The sequence below is a fragment of the Pteropus medius genome, unplaced genomic scaffold, assembly GCF_902729225.1.
Source record: "Pteropus medius unplaced genomic scaffold, Ma_sr-lr_union100, whole genome shotgun sequence".
NCBI lineage: Eukaryota > Metazoa > Chordata > Mammalia > Chiroptera > Pteropodidae > Pteropus > Pteropus medius.
Window position 1 is genome coordinate 5,930,363 of NW_024344374.1, and position 26,717 is coordinate 5,957,079.

At 31.7% G+C, this 26,717-nt stretch overlaps 1 protein-coding gene across 1 annotated transcript in view; it reads right to left on the reverse strand.

Moving 5' to 3' along the window:
- SHOC1 (shortage in chiasmata 1) overlaps window positions 1-26,717 on the reverse strand; it is a 64,662-nt gene that overhangs the window by 28,863 nt on the left and 9,082 nt on the right. The window contains exons 5-15 of the mRNA XM_039870704.1: window positions 22,619-22,803; window positions 17,310-17,457; window positions 16,982-17,112; window positions 15,501-15,629; window positions 14,468-14,584; window positions 13,266-13,374; window positions 10,007-10,101; window positions 9,046-9,279; window positions 5,296-5,709; window positions 3,892-4,011; window positions 2,802-2,978 (exon numbers count right to left, since the gene is read on the reverse strand). Coding sequence (XP_039726638.1) covers window positions 2,802-2,978; window positions 3,892-4,011; window positions 5,296-5,709; window positions 9,046-9,279; window positions 10,007-10,101; window positions 13,266-13,374; window positions 14,468-14,584; window positions 15,501-15,629; window positions 16,982-17,112; window positions 17,310-17,457; window positions 22,619-22,803 — 1,859 coding nt within the window. The remainder of the gene's footprint in view (window positions 1-2,801; window positions 2,979-3,891; window positions 4,012-5,295; window positions 5,710-9,045; window positions 9,280-10,006; window positions 10,102-13,265; window positions 13,375-14,467; window positions 14,585-15,500; window positions 15,630-16,981; window positions 17,113-17,309; window positions 17,458-22,618; window positions 22,804-26,717) is intronic.

A 26,717-nucleotide genomic window follows, 5' to 3' on the forward strand; every position in this document is an offset into this window, starting at 1 on the left:
TTGAACGTCGTTTCTCTTTCATCATTTGTATCTAAGTAAGCAAGAACATTAAAAACATTATACATTAGAATTTTAGAATATATATCCAAATGCTTAACAATAATAGCTAACATTTATTATTGAGTGCTTACTAGGTGCCAGGCTGTGTATAAGCTGGTTATTTCATTGATTCTATAACAATAATCCTATTAGGCAAGTTTATTATGATCCTTATTCTATGGATGAGGAAACAGTCTTTATGAGGTTAAGTAATTGTCCCAGGTCGATTTGTGAATAAGTGGTGGAGGTGGCATTCAAACCCATACAGCTAACCTTAGAGCTCATATTCTTGTTGCTTCCAAAGAATATCCAATTATTTCTACTCTTGGTGGGGAAAAAGGTCAATGATTTCCAGTTATGAAGCAAGAAGAAAATTAAACTCATTATTGCCAACTGGTTAAATTAAAGATGGAAGATCATAACATAAAGCAATACCTTGAAATGGGGGTGGACACCTAGGAATATTTGTCTAAAGATGTGACTCAAGCAAGAGCTGTAAATATAGGGCAGCACAATTGTCTAATTAATGTGTCCATGTAGTTTCGAGAGCTTTTTGATGATGATAGATTGGATTCTGGTGTGAGCAAAAGTGAAACCAAGAAGACAGGATCCTAGATCCACTGCCCCAGTTTAACCAGAGAAGTTCTACTTTTCTCTGTTTTATACAGTGGGATTCCATTAAATATTTATTTGAACAGATTCCTGCTAAAATGTTTGAAAATTGCCAATCTAATAAATTTTTAGAAATTAAGAGGCAACAGGAAAACCAGTTATGGGTAGTACATGTCCAGCACCTTGAAGGACTTGTGGAAACAAGTCAATCAAGAACTGGAAGGGAAGAGAATAGAACAGGGAAACCAGATTTGATATCATTTTTCTTCTGTCCTTAGGAGTATATTTCTTACAGTGTATGTCTGAAGCTGATGAATTCTTTCAGTTTCTATATGTCTGAAAACATCTTTATTTCACCTTTATTTTTATAATATATTTTTGTCTAGTGTAGAAAACTAGGTTGATTTTTTTTCTCAGTATTTTAAAGGTGTTACTCCACTGTATTTTCACTTGCATTATTTCTGACAAGAAAACTGATATCATCCTTATCTTTGTTCCCCTTATTCAACATATCTTTATTTCCTTCTGGCTGCTCCTAAAATTCTATTTATTACTGGTTTTGAACAACTCGATTATGATATGCTTTGGTGCATCTTTATTGTGCTTCTTGTGCTTAGAGTTCATTGAGTTTCTTGGGTCTGTGGGTTTGCAGTTTTCACGGAATTTGGAAAGCTTTCAGTCATTATTTCAGTATTTTTTGTTTACCCCCTTTTTGCCTTTTCTTTGATAACTCTAATAGTACTCTAGGCTATTTGAAGTTTCGTAGCCTATTGATGCTCTTTTCTTTCTTATTTTTAAAATTCTTTTATCTACTTGTGTTTTATTTGGGATAGTTTCTATTGCTATGCCTTCAAGTTAACTACTCTTTTCTTCTGCAGTATTTAATCCATCATTAACCCCATCCAGGGCATCTTTCATCTCATACATTATAGTGTAGTCTCTAGAAGTTTGATTTGTGTCTTTTTCATGTCTCTAAATTATTGAACATATAGGATATACTTATAATAAGTTTCAGTGTCCTCTGGTGATATTAACATCTTTGTCAGTTCTGAGTTTTTGATTATCTCATTATGGGTTGTGTTTTCCTGTCTCTCAGTAATCTTTGACTGAATGCCAGACATTGTGAATTTTTCCTTTTTGGGTACTAGATAGTTTTGTATTCATATACATCCTCTTAAGCTTTGTTCTGGGATGCAGTTAAGTTCCTTGAAAATAAGTTTAGGGGAAATCATTCTCTACTAGTGAGGCAAAACTTTCCTAAGTATTGTACTCAATACCCCACAAATTTTGAGTTTTTCTAGTCTAGCTAGTGGGAACAGGCATTATTCTCTGCCCTGTGTAAATGCAGAGTACTATTCCCTCAATCCTTTCAGAGGGTTTGTTTCCATAACCTCAGGTAGTTCCCCAACCTGACATATACTCTGTGATCAGCTCTGCTGAATAGTCGAGGGAGACTCTCTACAGATCTCCGGGACTCTGTGTAAAGCTCTCTGCTCTCTAATATTCTATCCTTCAAACTCTAGCTGCTTTGGTCTCCCTGGCCTCTCAGTTCTGTTTTAACTCAGATTGTCCACCATGCTCTTCTTCTGGTATATCTGCCATGGCCTGGTGATTCTTTCAAAGTGGTAAGCTAAAGCTAAAGCAATGGTAGGGATCAACTCATTTGTTTCTCATTTCTCAGGAATCACTGTCCTTCATTGCTTGATGTCTAGGCTTTTAAAAACTGTTTTTGTGTATTTGTCTTTGTCATTTTTTTTTCTGTATTTCTGGCAGGAGGGTAAACCCAATTCCTGTTATTCTATTTTGGCCAGAATCAACTTTAATCTATTTTTTGACCTCTCTCTTTTTTGGGAGGAAACTAAGTGGTTCAGGTGCTATCATTAGTAGGGTTAATTTGGTTTCTGTAATAGGAATCTGGCAAGTAATATATGTCAATGGAGCTCCACTAGAAGCAATACCAGATGTTATTTCTTAACTTTTTCTCCTTAGTTAGCTGATCCTCCAGTATTGGTCTATGGGTGACATATATTGAATTACAGTTTTGCCTTCACCCGTAACTAATTTCTGCATTTTCTACATTAAATTTTTACTAATATGATATAATCCATAAATTTATAGCCTTTTCAATAATGATTTTTATTTACACTCACCTTGGTGAAGAGCATCACTTATTACTTTTTCTTGTTCCTTTAAGAGAAACCTTGTTTGGTCAAAAACAACAGTGGCAAATTTCCAATTAGCAACAGGAAGAGTACAGAAGCATGCAAGCTTTTTTAAGATAGGAGTAGCTGCTGCTTCTAGGATACAGTATGCTTTGCACTGGCTATCTGCAAAAATAAAAGCATGAAAGGCAATATTTTTATAAAGATGGTGTGTTCTTGACAAACCAATTAAACATGTTACTTCATGGAAATCTGAACTCTAGCTAAATTCTTTACTGAGTTAAAAATCATGAGTTTGTATAGAGGCTTACTTAAGGAATTTTATTCTAAATAAACTAGTAAAAATGAAACACTGCCCCTGTACAATTAGTATAACTTTATGGCTACCTTGTTTATTAGAAAGTATTTATTCAATAACTAACTCAACATGGCAACTATGAAGAACCACATAAATAGAATCATATATATTTTTTCTCTTCCCTTGACTATTAACTTACAATCTTAAGACAACCAAATTTATGGCAATGACAAATTGTTTCTAGTTTTCACTAGAATATCAATGTTTAATGTATTCATCTAAAGGCCATGAATAAAATTGAACCAAAAGAATGCAAAGATGTTCAAGAACTAGTGTCATCTTTCCTTATCGATTTTGATAATGAGCATGATGTTTGTAAGTAGGCTGTTCTTTAGGAGCCAAAGTATATTCTTTATAGTGAAACAAAAATTTTAATCACTATAGGAATCAATAATAACTTATTTATATCACCCTAATAGTGTGTAAGGGAACAGAGAAAGCAACCCTTAGCAGATAATTTTTTAGTCTGGGCCAAAAGTCTGAATTGTTTGCTCTTCTCTGATGAATGTAGAGAAGCAGCGGTTTAAATGAAAGAAGAAATAACAGTGGACTGGAACAGGGCAATGGGGAGGGACAGAGGTAGTAAACAGGGCATTCCAGGGTTGGAAATAACCTGAAAGTAAGAAGAAAATACATGGAAAATGAGGTATATTTTAGAGACCCAGGAAAAGTCTTTCAAATTTACTTAATTTGATTGTATCTTAAAAGCTTATAGCATACCTGATGCTTGAATTTCAATGACATTATCTATTCTCTTTTCTTGATTTATTTTCTCTAGAGTTTTATTAGTACAAACAATAGGACTTTCTTCTGGAAGAGTTGAAGAATGTTCTTCTTCATCTTGATATTCTAATAAAAAAATTTGCATTGTTCAGAAGAAACTTAATGTTGCTTTACTTAAATGCTTTCTTCTATTGTGATCGCCATTGTTAAAATTCTTTGAAACCTATCAGTATTAAGTTGAACTATTCAGGTCAATGAATCTAACACTGCACTAGGGTAGGAAGCTGAGTGGTAATAAGGGAAAGAATGTGGCATCAGATCAGTGTTTCAATCTCAGTTCTGACATTAGTCTCGGTTTTCTAATATATAAAATATGGAAAAATATACCTACTTTGAATATTGTTATAAGGATTAAACAAGTACAGTTCCCAACACCTAAAAAAAAATGTACTGTTCTACTTTATTTCATTTCTCTATGACTTTCCACATACCCTTTCTTCTCTATGTCATGAATCTATCCTAATCAGCTCCCCTCCCACCACCATGGGGAATCCTGTCCCAGTCCGATATAGTCTGGAACTAGGTAGGTAACTCTGTGTAGTTCTGGTGTTTAGTTAGCAAGCCATTTGGCTCTCAGACTAAGATCCTTTCGCCAACTTAGTCTTTATTAGTAAAAGAGATAATATTTTGGTATATATTTTACTTCTTGTCTTATTTTATAATTGATTCAGGGGCAAGATCTTGTATACATTAATAGTACATAGAACAGTAAGACCTAAATATGCTCTAACTCTCATATATAAATGTTTTTGTACTAAAAAATATTTTTGTACTTATTTCATCTGGGTAACCTGTGTCAAACATGTTCTACAACACAGATTTTCTTTTTTTACTAGAAGTAAATGTTATTATGACACATTACACTACCTTTGATGTGTTTATAAGCAGTGAATGTAAAATAGTTACAATAGAAACTCTTTGGTAAAATAAAAACGAGTAGTAAGTAATCAACTAGGCAAAGTGTTCTTAAATACACATTAAAATATAAGTCAAAATACTAAGATAAAAATATTGGCTAAAAGAGAAAGAAGAATGCAGAACGATCAACAAAAGTTAAAAATATTATGATTCTGTATGGCCAAGTTGTAGAAAGTTTTACAAATAATGACTTTTCTTATAAGTTCAAATGCACCTTTTAATTTGCTTGAAAACCTATATTTCTCCATATATCTATATACATCTATCTCCATACACAATAAATATCATGAATCAATGATGTTTTCTTTGACTTTGAAAAATAATATATTCTATCTAGATTTATTTTTTTACTTTCTATAATAAATTATACATTTAGTCCTTGAAGCTATCATATCTATGCCAAAATATTACTAAATTACCCACCATCTTTCTCATCAATGTCTGTGACTTCAGTCTTTGAGGTGCAAGTTTGTTTATTTCGCAGCATCATAAAGTCATTCAAAAGGTCTAAATTACTCTCCCGTTTTTTACCATGTTTATAAGACGCTTTTCCAATTTTTGAAGAGGGAGATGATTCAGTAGATAGTACTGTACAATCAAGTTGCAAGTAATCGTTATTTTCTTCATTTTGTATTATTCTGTAAACTAGTTCTTGATCAATTTTTGTTTTTTCTTGTTGTTTTGGACTTCTAAGAGAGATATATTCATCAGAAAAACACAGGTCTGGCACTTCTTTTATTGGAGATGGACTTTTTTGTGGAAGTGATAAATTATCACTTATAGATTCCTCATTAATAAGTTCAATAGGTGAGGAAATACTTGTATGGTCTAGCCATGCTGAAAACAAAAAATAGAAAATATCCAAATGACTTCCATACCTAAATAAGTATTCTACTAGAGTATTAGGATAACTTTGTGAGTTTTTATTAATGTCATTTGATTCTTAGGAGTACTTTGTTTATTGCTTTGAAAATCAATATTTGATCTGAATAAAATACATTTTTTTTAAAGAATAAAAACCCAGTGTATCTTTTTCTCACTATCAAAGCTAGATTTCTAGGCAAAAAAGAATTCCAGAAAAGCCTTATTGCCAATAGGCTTATTGTAAGTCATATCCTTGGAGGTAACAGTTACTCTAAGGGACAAAAACTTACATACCAAGCAAGCCACAGACTGAAAGAAAATACTTGCAATACATATACTTGAAAAAGGTCTGTATCCAAAATATACAAAAAACTCTTATAACTTAACATTTAAAAATAAAGCCAATTAATAATTTGACAAAATGTTTGAACAATACTTCATATAAGATATATACATGCTGCAACATGAACGAATTTGAAAACATGCTAAATGAAAGAAGCCAGTCACAAAAGACTACATATTGTATGATTCTAGTTACATGAAATGTGCAAAATAGGCCAATCTATAGAGACAGAATAGATTAGTAGTTCCATAGCTGAGGAAAATGGAGAGTAACTGCTAATGGGTACAAGATTTCTTTTGGGAGGTGGTATAAATGTTCTAAAATTGATTGTGGTGATGACTACACAACTCTGTGAATATACTGAAACCCTCAAGTGGGTGCATTGTATGATATGTGAATTATATTCAGTAAAGCTATTAAACATACATATATATATTTTAAAGACATACTAATGGCCAATGAGCATGTAAAAAGATGTTTGTCATCATTAGTTATGGGAAAAATACAAATCAAAACACAATGAGATACTACAACACACCCATTAGAGTGCTAAAATTTAAGACTGTCAACAAGTGTTGGCAAGATATAGAGTAACTATAACTCTCACACATTGCTGGTGTGAATGCACAATGATGCAACCACTTTGGAAAACAATTTAGTCATTTCTTATAAAGTTAAACATACACCTACCATAAGACTCAGCAATTCTACTCCTAGATATTCACTCAAGAGAAATGATAACATGTCTACAAAAAGGTTTATACAAGAATATTCATAGTAGTTTTATTCATAATAGTAAAAACTAGGAAAAAAATCTGGGAGAGTTTAAAAACAAACAGTGGTACATTCATATAATGAAAAATTCCTCAGTCATAAAAAGAGATGAACTAGTGATATACACAACATTGTGAGTGAATCTCAAAATGTTATGATGAGTGGACAAAGCCAGACACAAAAGAGTTCATACTGTAAGACTCCATAAATGAAATTCTATAAGAAGAAAAACTAACATATAGTGACAGAAAATAGACCAGTGGTTACCTGGGGTCAGAGGTTACCCTGGTAGAGGAGAGGGGTGAGATGGAGGGAGCATCACTGCAGAATACAAAGGAACACAGGGAACTCTTTGGTGCTAGAAATATTCTGTATCTTAATTGTGATGGTAGTTTCACAGGTATATATATTTGACAAAATGCATCAAACTATATAGTTAGAATGGATGCATTTGACTATACCTCATAAAGTTTATTTGAAAAAAATACCTATAGGGCCATCTAAATAATGTAAATTAGTGAAATATATGGCAGTGCGTAAATCATGATCTTTGAAAATTTTGTATTTTTCCCTTCCAAAATGTAGTTTAGAAAATTTTTGGTTTTGTTTTAGCTTTTATTAGAAATATTGGTATACTCTACTTTCCCCTTAACTATACTAAATCTAAGACAAAAGTGCAAGAGCAATGCTAACGCCAACTAACACCTGGCCTCAATTTGTGTGTGCTGAAAACTATGGTAAACTGGAGGGTGTGTGGTCTAAACTGGTGAGCTGTTATTGGCCCCGGTCAATTGCTGCCATATGAAAATCTGAATGTGGTTTTTGGAATCTTAAAGACAATTTCAAAAGACAGATCATTTATGTGCAACCCTGCAAGTTTTAAATGTTGGTAACTAATGAAAACCATATGGGTCAATAATACGTGAGCTGAATAGAAACCTGAGTGCTACCAATTTGCAACCTCTGAGATATTTTCTGAAGAAATTTTGGTATGTTTAGCAGGTAAATAGGAACTGTTTATTATTTCATTTTCCTAATTATTTTCCTCTACTATTTTCTCTTTAACCACCCCTACCCTGACAACTTGGCCATGGGCTCCTGATACTGTTATTACTTTTTAGACTTCAGAATTAAACTATTATTATAGTTTTATTAGATATTAAGGTAAATAATGGGTTTTATTTTAACTTAAAAATAGTTACATATCATAATAAAGACTACATAATTTATAGATCTAATACATTATTCTGGATATCTGAAGGCCCCATAAAATCTTCCTCTCCCTTTTCTTCATCAGCAATCTAACATAATTTCTTTGAAAATTCTTCTTCTACTGTGGGTAATCATCTAGGCCTTGGATAGACTGGTATGCATTTGCTTGATATAGCCTGCTCATTTATTCTTGCTACCACATCCAAAGCCCTATGTCTTCTCAAAGACATTGCCAAATGTCTTTCCAGTTCTTATCTCCTTAGAGCAGTCTCCCAACATGCAGAATACTTTCTAAAATTCATTTTTAAGTATATTTATTTACTCTATAATACACTGAAAATAAATTTTTCCGACTCCTTTAAGATCTAAATTAATTAGTAACTATTACAATAAACTGATTTTAAAACAATATATACATAAAATTAAAACAATGCATATATACTTCAAAAAGATATAATTCAGGTTCAGTATGTTCACTTTACTATAACAGCACTTATAGCGACCAAAATAACTCAAAAGATCAATACTCAAAAGATATTTTTGCCTTCTTAAATTGCATAAGTGGAAAAGGCTAAATGAGTAAACTTTTTGATAACAAAAGAAGATTTTCTATTGTTGAGGAGAGATTACTAGTTATTATTGAACAGAGTTCAGCTGTCAGGTCAAAAAATAACGGTGCTTGTTTGTGACTAGGCTGAGTAAACAAAAGCTGAGATGGCAATTAATCATTTATAAAAGGAAACAAAGTCACTTTAATTGAAAATGGCTAGAAATTTTAAAACTGAGACTGTTAAATTTTAGGACAGAAAAAGATTTTAGGATTAGCTGGTCAAACTTATTTTTTCAAGGAAGAGCCAAAGCTAATATTGAGTGCTGGAATTTAGTTACATTTTTCCCAATCACCTGGTGGAAAACCAGAATCTAACACTACCTCATGCTGAAAATGTTCACACAAGTGATATATACCATTATGTACTTACATTCTAATTGCAACACTTTTGTAGGCAAAAATATCTCCATTTTAGTATCATCAGAAGACAGATCATGATATGTAGTCAGATGTTCCAAGGTGTCTGTCTCTATCAGATTTAGTCCTGCTTGTTTCCACCACTCTGGGCTTACGGGAGTAATGACAAGGCTTTCTTCTTCAATAGAAAGTATCTTTTTCAAATCTGTAACTGAATATTGACTATTGGGCTCTTCAGTTCTTGGCACTTAAAAAACAACAACAACAACCCCAAAAACAAATAGTCTGACACAGTCCACAGGGCAAAAGAGATGAAAAATGCAATAAACAGAATCACTGAAAATTTCATATGAAATAGATTTTCACACATTAGGGAAAAAAAGTAAAACTTGAAGTTATATCTGGTATTTCATCTTCAAGATTGAATATTTGTGAAAGTCCAAAATATTATAGCAATAGTAGTCACATAAAAAATTTATTTCAATCTGTACAAATATCATGAAGATAGTTATTCTAATATTTAGTAGGAGATGGAACTATTATTTGTTTGACTTAGTATTTATGAAATTAGTGCTTTTGATAACATTTTGAAGAAGTAATGTAAGATTTATTAAATCAGAAATTCTAATTCATTATAATGAGTGTAAATAAGAAAATATAGTTGATGAATTTTATGATGACTATCATTTTAGATATTGTGGTATAGGGCTTTCTGCTTCATTACTTTTAGCTTTGAGACTTATTATAATTTATAAAGGAACTAAAGCAGCACAACTATTTAACATTATTATCTGTATTATAAGCATCAATCAAAAATTAAGATTATAAGTTTTGAAATTCTAATTTTGGAACTGTGGTTTTTATATGAGAGTAGTGATGATAATAAAAACAGTAAAACTGACAATTACATTTCTATAGATTGTAGGTTTTCACCTATACATTTTATTTAGCATTCAAAATTATTTAATCTTTACCTGGAAGTAAAAATGGGTTCAAAAAGCTTCTACAGCTTTCTAATTGCCACATCATAGAGTAACTGTTAGCTGATTCTTCATCAGTAAGCAAATTACTGAAAAAAAAGTTAAAGTTTAATACATTAATACTATCAAGTCATATTGCATAATACAATTTTAAGAAAAGAATTTTTCTAAGTATTTTTTGCACTCAAAAGAAAATGAAAATTTTATAAATGTGTTAGCTGAAGTACAGAGTTCTTACTTTGTCCTCCTCTTGGAAGGTTTGCCAATTTGTCTTCTCCTTTACTGCTCCTGCCTGCCTATAACTTACCCCCACCTCTAAATCCCTTCATGAACCTGGAGCCAGAGGCTGATTTGGGAAGGTTTTCCACTTCTTTCCATAAACTGTGCCAGCACCAATCTTGTAAGTCACCCGAAATAAAAATACAATTTAAAATTACTGTACTTTCCATAACAAATAGTAGCTTCCACACAAACGTATATAAAATTGTTGTCCCCAAGTCCATTCTAAACAGAAAATCTGGAGCCTCTACTGACTGAGAGTCAGAACTATGAAAAAGTTCTTCTGTCTGCTCTACCTTTTCAGGAAGTGACAGGTCCTAAAGTTTAGTTCAGTCCTTCAATATTGGTAGGTGTGTGAGTGATATGGGTTCTTGAAATTTTTGGGGTACTGGGGGGAGAAGAGAGAGGAAGTATGCATGACAGTCAGTGAAAATTACAGTTCATCAGTAGCTATGAAGATATTAGCCTTGTTAGGGAAGAGAGTATTAATTCACAACCCCCTTAATCTATGCTCACAAAAGTCCCACTCCTTCCTAAATGAGAATTGATTATATTCTGTTTCTCTGTACATATGAAACATATGAGTATGCCAATTATAATTATAAGTACCGCTAGTTAAATTGATGATTCTGGGCAGTAGCAACCTTATTTTTATGTCTAAGCCATCCAATTTACCCACATAATTAAAAAATATGGCATGTGGTGGCAAAATCTGAGAATCTACACGATTCTTGGACCTTCCCAAGGTCTCTTTGGCATCTAGACACCTCAGACTGTAGGCAACGTTTTTAAAGTGAAAGGAAGGGGAAATGCTTAGGCAAGCCATGTCCAACAGGAGACTGTAATATAGACAAATATTCTCAGTCTTAACGGAAATTTCTGAAGACATGTCTGAATTTGATATATTCTGTGGTCATATATAAAACTGTGCTCACAATTCAGTAATCAGTTAGTGCAGGAATAAAGTATTATGCCATATAGACTTTTCTTTTTAGCCTTATAAAATTTAGCAGAGTTTTGTATGTGGTAAGCCCTAAAAATATCTGTTAACTGAATATATTTCCATCTAAAACGTGTCTAAAACAAAAGTAATTGGGGCCATAAAAGCAAGTTAAAAGTATAATTACATTGCATAGTATTTTTCCCTTCTGTTGTTTTCTTATTTTATCACTTTTTCTCTTTGTTTTTAATTTCATAGTTGAGGTATAAATCCATTTTTAAAATAGGAATTTTAAAGTTTTTATATTCACGAACCAAATAGAAGTGATTTACCTCTTGTTAGAGAATGTAGTAGTGATGAGACAAATTCTTTAAGTTGAAACAATGGCCTTAGAACCTTGGATAATTTAAGTCTTCTGTTCTAACTTTGGCAAATCATTACCTAGATAAGACTTAAGTTTCACAAAGCCTCATTAGATATTTGAGTTATAACAATAAGTAGATATACAACTTATGTGATTAAAACGTTTGTTATTGTTTAAGTAAATATTTTTAATATCAAATTGAAATTCAAGATTATACTAATTTCTGCTAGTTTGTCTCATATTGCCAATCTGCCTTAACAGATGGATTAGGGCGTATGGAGTAAATAAAAAGCTAAAAGAGCACTAAAAGAGACAGTATGGATCTTGCAAATAAACATCTTGTACCTTAGCAAAAGGATTAAAAACATTTAAACAAATTATAGGTAGTTTCTGTACTTGTCCCATGCAGTTTTTTAGAGCTCATGTCTCATATGGGCAGTTCTAGTTCATGGTAGAGTTCTGTGTATCACAGATGTGTCCCCTGAATGACATAATTCTTTGCCAGAGATGAAGATAATTAAGACTCTCAAGGCCAGGCTCCTCTATTTTACACCCTGACGCCTTCCTGAGACCACTAACAGGAGCCTGAGCAGCTAGTGATGAGTTGTTCCAGTTGCTTCCAGTACCCAACAGCATTCCCCTCTGATAGATCAGCCAATCATAACTGAGAACTCAAAACCACACACATAGCTCCTACAGTGTCCACTCTAAGAATAATTTATTAAAGACTTGTAGACTTTTTTTTTTGGTAATTTTCATAAAAATGTGTTATTTCAGGACACCTTAAATTCCAGGATTACAGTAAAGAAGAAGAGGACTGTATTAGTTATGTTCTTAGTTTTGTAAGTGGCATAAGAAGCAGAGGAATGGGGTGACTTTATTCCAGGAAAACAAAGACAATATTAAGTTACTTGTATGCCACATGGTATCAGATAGCAACCAAAGACTCTTATCAGAGGGCAAAGATGCTGGGTTATTAAGCTGTGCAATTTTGGCTCAAACTAGAATACAATGATTCAGCCCTGCAATATCAATTCTGAGAAGATTATAGACCAGTCTGTATAGTAACAATGGCGTGTTGAACAGATTTGTGGATCAATATTTGGTTCTACATGTCTGGTCCCCCCAACACCAACACCACATTGACAGAGGTAAACAAGGTCAGTGGATGACTTCTGTTAGAGATAGGACATGATCCCTGATACTCCTAGGAGAGTAAGCTGATAGCCAAATCTATTGGTCAACCACTGTCCACACTATGCTGTGATCCTTGACTATTATTGGTCAGAGAGCTATGACAAACCTTTCGGAAGACTTCGTAACAATCCTGTGAAGTATAAACTGTTATTATTCCAATATTACAGGTAAGGAAACTGAGGGACTGGGCAACTAAGGTCACAGAGCTAGGTAGTGATTGAGCCAGGCAATCTGGCTCTAGTTCAGGGCTCTTAACTCCTTATTATGTCCTTCTAAAGTTATTTTATGCAGATAAAAACAAGTATGTACATGTATATTCATATATTCCCTCCAGTTGCTTACTATAGACATGGTTCTACCTCTTAGATTTTTTTCACATAGGTATCCTAGAAATTGCCTTTACATGGAGAGATTTAATTAAAGACTGCTTGATCTGAATTGCAATTTGAATTCTAGATATAATCTTTACTTACATTTTAGAGATAGGAGAAAATGGAAATGTCTGAAGTCCTGTACGTAATGAGTTCACAGAAGAATATTCATTTTTTAGGTGTAGGCAAGTTAATGGCATTTCTAACTCTTCTAGAATACATAAAAATTAAAAAATTACAATATTACATAAACATTGAATAAAATTAAGTATAATTTAGAAATTTTTATTAGCAACTATTATATTTGACCATTATGTTACAACAAAAGTTTTCAAGAGAAAAACTTGGGTTATTTGAAATACAAAATAACAGTTTTAAATTTGCATCTAAATAAGGAATTATACACATATCACATGGTGTCTCAACTGTAATAGTGGTGATTTTTAAGAAAATCCATTAACTAAGTTTTATTGAGTTTACTATATGAGATAAATTCTAAGAGCTTTATGTGTAATAACGTTTTTAGTTCTGACAACTTGTGTTGTCAATACTTAGGAGATAGTACTATTTTTATCTCCACACTAACTATTGGTGATGTTAAGTAAATGATATTAATGGTGAGTAATCCTGCACCTTAATAAGTCTGGAGTCTAGGTGGCCTAGCACAGAGTTCTATATTTATAGGGTGGGCTTGACAAACTGATCCTCACTTATTCATAAGTGGTCAGTATGTTTCCATCACTTTCATAAATAAAGAGGTAAATTTCCAAATAGATAATTAATGTGATCCAATTGTAAATGTAACCAACTAACCGTACCAGCGACATAGTTAAGAAGCATCACAATTTGCCATTACACTGAAACAAAAGATGATTCTAAGATTCCAAATGTGATAGAATTAATAACATTAGCAATAATGATAGGATTGCTTTGAGGGATTAAAAAGTTAAATTTACAAAAATGTAACAAGGATTAGCAAGATTGCTAATACTGAGATGAAATTTAATATTTTTTTCTGAGCTATAAGATTTCTACTTTAAATATTAATGCTATTTTATCCATTTTTCCCCTTGATCTTTGTAACTCTCTGTATATTATTCAGTTTTGATGCTAGAAAGATGAGTTAATGATAGTAACAAATGTAACGGAACAGCTAAGAGAAAAAAATGACAACTTAGATCGCAATAATCAAATTTTAAATATGAAAACTTTAAATATGTAGACTTTATATGTGAATGCATTGTACTTTTACATACTATATACGTAACCGCTGATAAACTCAATGATTTATTCAAAACTTCCACCTGGTTCACTGTGCTCTAGTTTACTATGTTCTGGTTCATATTTGCTTTGAATGGCCAAAATCTCTGTGGGGCTGCATTTTATATCCTCAATGTCTATTCCATGCTTGGTAGTAAGATCTGAAAAGAAAAAGAACGTCTACTATCAGCCAAAATGCTATTATATTAAAGTTTTTATAATCTTGTTCATTCTTCTGTGACAATGACTCTTAGTTAGCATACATCAAAGCTAAGTGAAGGCTGGGAGTGTAGTAAATACCATAGTCATCCCGTAAGGTCACTTGTCTTTTCCATTCATAGATTTAAGTTGTGGTATGTTTTCAAGTTCTGGTAAGAATTTGATTAACTTATTCAGGTTGGCTTTTCATTCCCTTGTTTTGACTTTTAGGCTGATCAGTAATTTCCTTGATTTAGTCTTATCTGCAAGAATTCCTTCAAGCCTGTGGTCTATTGATAAGTAGCATGTCTGTTCTCAGTGGATATCACAAATCCCCCTTCATTCCTCCCTAATATTATATAGCTTTCAGCATTTCAACTGAAATTTATGAGAGGGTAGTTAAATATTTGAGCTCAAATTGTCATTAAAAAGAATTTGACAAGATTTACTAAATCTAACTGGGATGAAATCATTTAAATTTTAGGTTATTACTCTCAGTCATCTGATTCCATGAATCATAATCTTACTCTGAGCTTTTCCATACCTAACTAAAGTCAGCATAGAAGTTGTTAGTGCTTTGTCATTGTAGATAAGAAAACGACTTTAGAAAATTAGTATAGTCATAGGTGTCGTAACTTTATTTGTGTAATTATTTTGAAATGATAAATTTCAGAGATGTTTTAAGCTTGTAAGGGTATAAAGAGAAAGACAATGAGAAGAAAGTTTCATCAATAGTAATACTAAGATTTCACCATGTAACCTGCAGAACACTTTTTAAAAATCTAGAGGTTCAGAAAAAAAGTTTAACGAACAAGAATTTTTATAACAAACATTATTAGGTAGTTTTTACAAGTAATAGATCTTTAAATTAATTCTCACCTCTTTTGAAAAGCTTTTCATTTTCATCTTCATAATTTATTATTTCTGGCGTTATGTTTAATAATTCCTTCAGTTCTGAAAGTGATGGAATATCAACTTGTTTGAGGCCTGTAGGTATTAAGAATTCATTTCCAGACAAAGTTGATGGCTGAAATAATATATAAGTAAAAAAATTTTTAGTGAGGTTTTCCAAATAAAGATTCCTGAACTCAGAAACAGATTTCTTTGTTTAACTGGTATATCAAATTTTAAGCTAAACCCACACTCAAAATTTTTAATGCTATGCATACATTAAAAAAAAAAAGAAGTGTAGCAGCCCCAAATGTATCATTTTACGAGCAATGTTCTAAGTGATGTCCTTTATGGCTCTGATTACATTAGTGATATACAATATCCCTAGATGCAAGAATATCTTCTTTTGGGTTAACAACAAATTTTAAAAATTCTTTATTAAAAATAATCACTGAAGCAGATGAGAGATAGTGAATGGGGAGAAGTGAAAAGGGGTAGATGGAATGGAATGGATCATCACTGCACTCCCTGGAATGTTTCTCTTTCATTCCTACAGAATTAGGTTCCTCAACAAGACTGTATTATGTGCATAACTCAGAGTTAACTGGGGAAGAAAGACGGGGGAATGGAGAAAAGGTGTTACGAGGTGAATTAATATTTTTACCACATGTGGTAAAAATTTCAATTGTAAGGCAACCCTTTAAATGACTTGACATCTACATATAATCTCCTTTGAATGATTTAAGAAAAGCCCCCAATATATAACATTTTCAGTTGTTTTAAAAAATATTTAAAGTAACTTTGTAAAGGCATCTAATCTATATGAGTCTAGTTTTTTGAGCTTGTTAAACTGTGAAAAATTATATGCACTCTCAAATGCTAGAATTCTTTACATATTAACATCATAAAACAATTTTGCGTGCTATTGGAACTATATGCTAAAAAAGAGGGGCTGCTTTTGAGAAGATTGACCTTTAATATACAAAGATGTTGTCCTCCTTATTAATCATTTTAGGCAGCACTTAAAATGCAGTCTCAGACCATTCTTATTCTTATTTTTCAATGAGATCATTTCTCTTATAGTTCAAGTCGTATCTGTTTTATGACTCACATATCAACCTTTCTAGCTCCAGTTTCCAATTTTTAAATTGGAACATGACCACTTAATGTCCTATACCAAGTATAATGATTAAAATCATTGAGAGAGGTTTTAAAATTCTTTATACGTGGGCTTCACACCAGACCAATTAAATCAGAATATATCTAGGTAGGACCCAGGCTTAAGTATTTTATTAAAACTCCCCAAGGAATTCCAATGTATTGCTAAGGTTTAGAACCACTATCTTAGAAGTAAATTTGATTTAACTGATATACGTGCAACCCATTATCAAGTCTTTTCAACTTGACAATAGAAGATAGTCAACGTATATTACTAAACATTTTAAGTATGCTTTACCACTTTTATAAAAATCTTACCAAAAACAATATGTCATTTAAATCTGCTGTATCTTCTAGCTTCTCTTTATAAAATTTCTCTTTATCCATGTAAAAATCTTCTTTCGCAAGACTTTTGAAATCTCCTTGAAAAGGGAAGCGTTCACTTAAAAAAAAAAGCCACATTAAATTACTGTTTACTAATAGCAAGTTACATACTAAATTTGGCCAATCAAAATACATAATGATTAAAATTAGAGTGAGATAGAGCAATGATAAAATATTCATAAGATCTAGACTTGTGAGCATACAAAGAATATTTTGTCCTCTTAAAAATATTTACAACATTAGGCAATTAGGTACCTCAAAAAAATAGCTTCTGTGAAGACTTGCTCTTTAAAATCTGAAAGGGGGTCCTTTACCAAATACAGTTTTAGCCTATTCACTAGAGCATGTAAAGTTGGTAGCTGACTTTTACAGGTAAAAATGATTTCTTCATCAATAAACAATTCTGAAAGAAATAAGAAATGTAAGTGAATAATAAAAAATTGAAAAGTTATATAAAGGATCTAGATAGTTACTATAGTCGGCCATTAGATAAAGTTGAGGTTTCAAACACATTTTTAATTCTTTAGTTCTTTCTTATACTGTGTATATAAAGCATGTAGCATAGTATTGGTATATAGATAAAAGCTCAATAAATTTTAATATTATTTAGTATACTGAGTAATAAACAATAACCTGAAAGAGTTATAATGACTCATATTTTTTCAACAAAAATTAATTTAATTAATGAAGAAAAATCTCTTGTAGTCTTATGTTTCAAAATAGCCATAGATAGCTTAAACGAAATTGTAAAGAAATAAAAGCATTTGACTTTTGATGACTCTAACCTTTTCTTCTCTGCATCATTTTGCCTCTTAATCCATCCCCAGAGACTCTGACATGTAGGGAATGGAGACAGTCTGCGAAACCTACAAGTCAGACTAACTCTGATTCTAGCATTCTAGAGTTATTGAAACATGTCTGTTATAAAATTAGTTACAATGAAAATTATATAGCAAAGTCTCTACTTGAGAAGTGTGATTATATCTTACATATTAGAAAACACTACTGCTAACAGAATAAATTTCTCCTCTCTATCCCCACCCTACTTAGTTGTGTCCGGATTTTAACAGTTTCTGAGCCAAGAGAGAGAACATAAATCCTGGCTCCACTCTTCAAAAAACTCTGGGGTGGAAAGAGAAAAAGTAAAATGTAAGCTCGGAAAATATAAGCTCAGGAACTACTCAGAAAGCCAAGCTCCCAAAAGCAAAATCCACCTTGAAGGGGAGCAATGGTATCTTGTGATAGGCAGTGGTGTTGGAGTTAAGTAATTTTAGAATGGCGTGAGAGAGAGGAAGCATGGAGTGATGTCCCCATGATCAACTACATCACTGGTGTGCATGTGCTTAATAAATATGTGATATAAAGCAGGCAGACAGGGACCATCCCTTCGCCTGGTGCTAACTCGAAACATCAAAAGAGAACTTGTTATACAAACTAGCCTCATAAGAGATTGTTAACCTGTTAAATTCTTAAAATCTTGCGGCCCATAGCTTCCCATGAAACACCAAAGAAAGCTAGATCATGTTCCATGTCTAAGCAGGGCTTATCTGAGAAAATTTAAGGATGGTTCATTTGTATATCCATTTTGTAAATATTAATGAAGTTATATTAATAGTAAAAACAAAAACAGCATTAGTTTATATTCTCATTTGCACGTTCAACTTCTAAACACAGACTCTCTAGCCATCTTCTCTTCCAACAGGCTAGCTAATCCTGTTATTTCTGGGAGTTCATATAGTTTTGTTTTCTAACCACCCTTTTTAGATGCAGCCGCTAGATGGCAGTATCACACCACAATTAATGTTCCTCATACCTATACAAAGGTTTTTGTTTGTTTTTTTTAACCAAGGGTGCTACTTCCTTATATTCTTATGGCTATACATCATTCCCTGGAGTGCTTACTCCTATTATATGTACCAACACGGATAAGGAGACTTTTCCTCTATTGTAGAGGAGTGTTAAACTGTCATGAGGAAAAAAATTTTGGCTAGTTAACTATGAAAAGGAGCAGAAAAAAGAGGTCTATTGATAGGAAAGAAAATAGGTTTATTCTTTGCAGAAGATATTTTTGTCTACCTAGAAAATACAAGATAACTAAATGAAAACAAATAAAAGCATTCACTAAGGTGTCTGGTAAAAAATTATAAAATCACTGGTTTTCAAATATACATAAAAACCTAGTCAAAAATTAACAGAAAAACTCATTCATAATGGCTACAAATATACAAATATGGAGGAAGAAATATAACAGAAATGTGCAGAAAATATATGGAGGCAATCATAAAACTTCAGTGAGGATTTTTTTAAAAATTAAAGAAAAGGCAAGATAATCCCTTTCCTAGCTAAAAAGACTATAGCAAAAATTTTAAAAGTTCCCAGTAATATTAAATTTCTCAAGAGATCTGTTTTGGAACTTGGAAAACTGATTATAAAGTGAATCTGGAAAACTATAGATATAAGAGTAAGAAAAAAGTGAAAAAGGAGACTAATAATACATGTTATAATTATATTCAACAGTTAAAACTGTATGATACTGATACAAAAACAGGCAAATCAAAGAACATAATAGAAAATTCAGAAACAAACTCTAATGTGGATAAGGATTTGCTATGTGATGTAAGCAGCATTTCTAACCAGTGGGGAAAAAAAGACTATTCCATAAATGATATTGGGACAACTGCCAAAACATTTGGAAAAAAATATTTTTTATTCTTATTTTTAAACATAAACTAAAATCTTAAAAGAAAGTATGGATACATAATTATCTAATTCAAGGAAGAATTTTCTAAGTATAAAAGCAATGAAAGAAACTGTAAAGGAAAACATCGACAGGACTGATTAAGTTCAAATTAAATATAATCGGGGTTATCAATATTTCTGATATATAAAGGGTTGCTTTCTCTGTTCCCTTACACACTATTAGGGTGATATAAATAAGTTATTATTGATTCCTATACTGATTTTGTCCATTACATTGGATAAATATATTACTACAACATCAGTAATAATATATTCAATGATGATAAGGCTGGCATAAACAGGTTATTTTCATACCATGCTAGCGAATATATAGCTAAAAAAAACACAACTTATATCAAATGATTCCACTTCCAGGGATTCACTTTAAGAAAATAATTGGAAATGGAAACATACATTTATATGTACACATTTGAAATTAAAAACATTAGTGCTCTCAAATTGGGAAATGTATGATAAATAAGATTAAAACTGCAGTTATTAATAGCCATACTTTTGAAGAAAACTTAAGTATATGGTGAAATGTTCCTAAGATAATGGTAACATTTAAAAATAATATAATGCATATACAGTGTGATCATAATATAAAATGATTTATGTTTAGATTATAGGATTATAATATTTTAGTAAAGGGACCATCTATATTTAAAATGTAAGTATCTTAATAGTCATAGAAAAACATTAATAAAATTCAATCCTCATTCATGATCAAAAGCTCTTAGCAAACTCAGCACAAAAGGAAGCTTCCTCAACCTAGTAAATTCTTCTAACATTTCACCATGGAGAATGATATAAACATTGAAAATGAAGTAAACATTGAGATGATATTTACACCACTTTATTGGCAAAACACTAAAGGTTTCCTTTACTGTCAGAAACAAGACATATCTGGCAATTATCACTACTTCTACTGAACAATGTACTGGAAATCTCAGTTGGCACAGTGAGACCAAAAAAGATATAAATGTTGTAAAGGAAGAAACAGATGGCCAACGAAATCACTATCTCAAAGAGATATCTATACTCTTATGTTCTCCGTAGCATTATTCACAACAACCTAAGTGTCTGTTGACGGATCAATGGATAAGGAAAATGAGGTGTATATGTATATACACAAGGAAATATTGGTCTGCCTTAAAAAAGAAGGAAATCTAATGACACAGGACTCATAAAGAAATATAAAATATGAAAAATTCATATGTATTTTAAAAAGTTTTGCTTTAATTTTTCAATTATAGTTGACATATTATATTAGTTTCAGGTGTACACCATAGCGATTAGACATTTATATAACTTACAAAGTAATCTCCCCCATAAATCTAGTATCCACCTGGCACCATACATAGTTATTACAATATTATTGACTATATTCTCTATGCTGTACTATACATCCCCATGACATTTTTGTAACTGCCAATTTGTACTTCTTAGTCCCTTCACCTTTTTACCCAGCCTCTCAACTCCCCTCCCATCTGGCAACTATCAGTTTGTTCTTTGTATCTATGAGTCTGTTTCTTTGGGAAACTCAAGCCTATTTTCATTCAGTGACTTGTAAAGATGGTTCTGATTCTAGCTGATGATAGCGATTATAAAATTTGCCAATAGTAGCTTCTAGTTTGCAACATTAATAATAATAATGTTTGGGTAGCCTATTTTTTTTTTACAAACCATCTCTTTATATGTACATATATATTATTTGATCCCCACAATTTTTTATAAGAAATTAAAAGAATAAATTAAAATAAATTACAGAAGAAAATTGAAAGCCATGAAATTTTAAATAACTGTCCCAAACTTGCAATAATTTTTAAGGGTAGATTTGGACTATGATCAAATCTTCTGATCCCAAATTCAGGCTCTTCCTACTATATCATACTCTCAAATTTGGACTTTAATGGAATCACTCTATCTTACTTTCTTCCAAAACCATAAGAGGGATTTAACTATGTATATATCATCGCATACTTATTTGTCAACTCTAAAAATCTTATACAGTTTATGTATCTACATAAAAAGAGCAGTAAAATAACTAATTTATTGTTCAGGCTCAAGCTATAGCACATCTTAAATGATAATAGCAATTATATAATAGAGCCTCAAGATTTTTAATTTAAAAAGGGACTAGGCTATTATACATATAAGAAAGATAGTTCTCAGCAAGTTTCTATATGGTTGGAAGAATTCAGCACCTTCTAGTAAGATGAGAGATTCAGAATATATTTTGGATAAAAATACTTTTAATTATTAGTTATGATAAATTTGTAAAAACTGGATGAATTTCCTGACCTAATATGATTTTATCTCTACTTTGAATTATGGTTTTACATAAATTAGATGAAACTGAAAATCTTTAGGATATTTTGGAAAATAAAATTTAAGCATTACTTAATAATCAATTAATTTAAAGTTATACCAGATAACTATGTCATCAGATCTGTATACTGATGTTAATATTATTATATATATTTTATATCATATTATTATATACTATAATATTATTATAGTTATTATTATTATAGTTAATATTATTATTGCTATAATAGATCTGATGACATAGTGAACACGCTGTGAACACACTATGATCAAATCTCGGAGGCTATTTTGAGGTCCAGCACACTTAAACATCAAAAACAACCTAATATATAAAAAAGAGACTAATATAAAAGAGACTATTTCCCTAATGTGGCAAAGCTTAGAATCTGTAATAAAATTTTAAAAATTAAATTTAATAAAACAAAAAACTCACAGGAATGAAAACATGTATATTAGAAAGAAATGTTTTATCACAATGGAAATAAATGTTTTACCTTGGTTTGTTGCTTGAAGTAATGGCCATTTTTCTAAACAACTGATGGGCGTAAAAACTTCACTGTAGTCCTTAGGAGTGTGTAACGTGGCTTCCTCGAATTCATTTTGGGAATTTGGATTTGAACTTGGAACAACTTCCTCAAATTCATAGTTAATCTGAGTCGCCATTCCTGTAACTGTTTTTCTATGACATTACAAAATTACTGATTTTATGTGTTTTATTTTAAAACATTTTTATTAACAAATAGTATATGTTCACTGTAGAAAAACTAATACCAACTTCCAATAGATACAGAGAAAAATTACCCATAGCCCCACCACTCAAGAAATAAATTTAAAAATTATGTATTTTTATAATTATTTTGAGTATTTTTAAACAAAAATGGATTCATGTACATATTATTCTGTAACCTGTCTTCTCTGATAAAGAGTAAAGCATGACTATATTTATATGTTAATTAATGTACATTCACTTCATTTTTACATGGATGAACAGGATTCCATTGTCTTGGTAAAAAAACAATATTCAACCAATCTCTACTGCTGAAAATTTAAATTTGTTGTACATGTTTGCTATTATAATGCAGGGAATATCTTTGTGTACTTGTCTAATTGTTTTCTCAAAATACTTTTCCTAAAAATGGAAATGATAAAGTTAAAGGTATACAGATTTTTATACTTTGCCATGCATTGCCAAATTGCTCCTTCCATATCATTATCCAATCTTTTATATTGTCTATACTCTTGGGATATTTAGACTCGCAAGAGATATTTCTAATTAACTTTCCAACAGATAAATATATTATTGGCAATTTAGCTACCTAACCTAATATACCATTTTTTTTCTGATATCCTAAATATTTTAGCCTTAATAATTCTGTATACAGACTTAAGGAACCAAAATCGATATAATTCTCCAGTGTAATTGGAGAAAAAATAAATATGCCATATCTTAAAAATCATAGATAGAAAAATCTCTAAAGTTTCTCCTTTACTCTTGAAGAAAATACAAAGTACAAGAAAAAATGTTTCAACTACTCAGGTCCATATTACTCAAAAGAACATTGATTCTTTTTGTGTTGATGAAAATGCTCTAAAATTGATTGTGGTGATGGTTGCACAACTCTGTGAATATACTAAAACTATTGAATTGGACATTTTAAATGGATGAATTATATGGATATAAATTATATCTCTATAAAGCTATTACATAAACCAAACCAAACAAAAAAGTATAGGGTTTTAAGTCAGACAGACTGGGGTTTGAGGGTTTGAAGACTAGCTCCCACTATTGACTAGCTGGATGACTGTGATCTAGTTACTTAATCTTCATAAATAATATTGGGATAGTAATATTGAGCTCATATAGTTGTTTTGAGGCATACAGGAAATATATGTGCAACATCCTGCATTCAACTGTATTCATCTGAGTGCTGCAAGCCATGAAAGAATAGAGAATTTCAATATTATTATATGTTCTTCCTCTTGCTCTCTTTGGCTATGTGCAGTGTCCTAGAAGCCAGAAGCTTATTGCATGGTTCTCCCTGATATTTTTGCATTTTGCCTTGTCTAGTTCAATAGTCTCGACCCTTCCTTTAGCCTATCCATCAAGCTAGCTTCATCACTCTAATACATACCTATTTGTTAGGAATTTAACATCTTTTAATCTATGCTAATGGTTTTTTAAAAATTAGAATAGTTATTTGTGGTAGTGCTCTGTCACAAGTTGCATAACTTGGACTACAGAAACTAATTTTCCTGTATGTCCTGTTACTTTTGGTGTGCAATTTTGTGTAACACAGGTTTTTTGGGAATACATGGCAGAAAATGCCCACATATGTTAAAACAAAGTATACCAACAAATTAGTAAAAGCATTGAGGCCTGAGAATCAATATTAAGAAGTAACAAAAATAGAAGTAAGAAATAAAGAAAGGTGAGATAGAGAATTTGGAAAAGCAAAGATCAGGGAATCTAAGTAGTGCTAATCATCAGAATGTTTATTCTTAAGTTCTATTAGGTAACAAAACTGTAATAGCACCTCAATAATTTAGAATTAAATGTCAATATGGGAAATCTATGTACCTTCTGCTCAATTTTGCTCTGAACCAAAACTTGCTATAAAAAATAAAGTTTATTAAAAATTTAAATTTTACTACATGAGACAAAATTAATAGTGGCCTAAACACACAAAAAGTCTAGAGGTTAGAAGTTCATAGCTAGTAAGGCAGTTCCATAATTGTGTTAGAAACTGAGGCTCCTTTTGTTCCACTATGCCACTGCTAGATTTAGTTCTTGTCAGTATAGTCCAAGGTGGTTGCTGGAACCAATCATTATATGTGTATGCCAGCATCAGGAAGGAGAAAAGTAAAAAGAAAACCATGCCACTTTCTTTTAAGGATATTCACCAGAAATTTCATAAGCCTCTTTTGCTTATATTACATTGGGAAGAACTTAGTCACATGGCTCTGTCTGGCTACAGGGAGGCCGAGAAATGTAAATCTAATTCCAGGTGTCTTCTTTGCCATGAACTATATATATCAGTACTGCAAAATGAACGGAAAGTCAGATATGACCAGCTGTCCATTCCCTTAAGGCCTCCCATTTCCTTCATACAAGAATCTTTTGTTTGAGCCAAAGTAGCCTGATTACTGCCTTCATTGAGTACTTATGGCATAGTCCTGCCTCTATACCTTCAGACATGCTGTTTCTCTTGTCTGAAATGTTTTCTCTGAATAGTCTTCTCCTTCAAAGTCCAGCTCGAGCTCAATTCCTACTTCTTTGTGAAGCTGATCTCTCCTGCTTACAAATGCATAGATAGCCCTACCAATCTAACTCACAGGATGAAAAGAGATCTTAGAGATCATCTTGTATCTTGCTACTCAAAGTAGGTTCATGGAGCAGCAGCATCAGCAAACCCTGGAGCATATTAGAAGTGCAGAATCTCAGGCCCCATTACTGATGGACTTAATCAGAATCTCCATTTTTAATTAGATCTTCAGGTGATTCATATGTACTTTAAGTTTGAGGAGCAGTAATTCATTATCATTATACTGATAAAGAAAGTGAGAGAGAGATAAAATGACTTGTCAAGTAATTAGTACTTGACTTATCAAATCAAGACTTGAAATCCACATCTTTTAATTCATAGTACAGAGCTCTTTTCACTATACCTTTCTGCTTCTTCACTGATGAAGAGTTCAGTCATGCAATAGATACTTTGCATTGGCCATATGCCTTGTGATCTTATGGTTATCCTGTAATTTAATTCTTACATTATTAATTTTTTCTGTTTATATATTATCTTCCTAATTTGACTTTTAAATTCCTAAATGACAGAAATGGTATATTGGATTTCTCTGTATTTAGAGTCTAGACACATTCAAACTGGTTGTTTCTTTCAAGTGCAACAACAAAAAAAATTAAATCACTAAAACTTGAAAATGTGAATAACTAAATCCTTCCTGCGTCTGATCAGCATTCTTTGCATGAAGTAAAGCAACAGAGTTAATTATTTACATTTGCACTGAAATATCTAATTTACATCTATATTAATAATGTAGAATAGGTCAGATATTCCTCATATTATCTCTGTGTTCCTATCTCTGTCACTGTACTTTCCACATTGTATTGTAATTATTTATTTATAAATCTATAGTTTACATTTTCTTGTGTTGAGAGTGGAGATTGTCTTATTCATTTTTTGTATCCTGTATCCAGCACACAGTATAATATCCAGTAAATATTTGATGAATGACTAAACTAATAATAAATAACATTTTGACAAAGTATGTTAAAAAACAGCCTTAAATCTGCATTTATAGTACAGGGCAAAAGCTATTTTACTATGAAGGATATTCTATAGACACAAAGTTTACTTATTGACTAAAAGCATAATAACATATTTATTTTATTTCTGTGTGTTTTTGTAACACAGATGCTTACAGAACAGTTAATATGTGATGAGGGCAAGATAAAAAGAGGATGTAAATCACTTCTATTAACCTCTTCTTTGTGGTCAGATTAGGGCTTTTTCTTCAGATAAAAGATGAAAATTTGTGCAGATATAAAGGAAAGGATATTCTCTCTTTAGTTGTCTG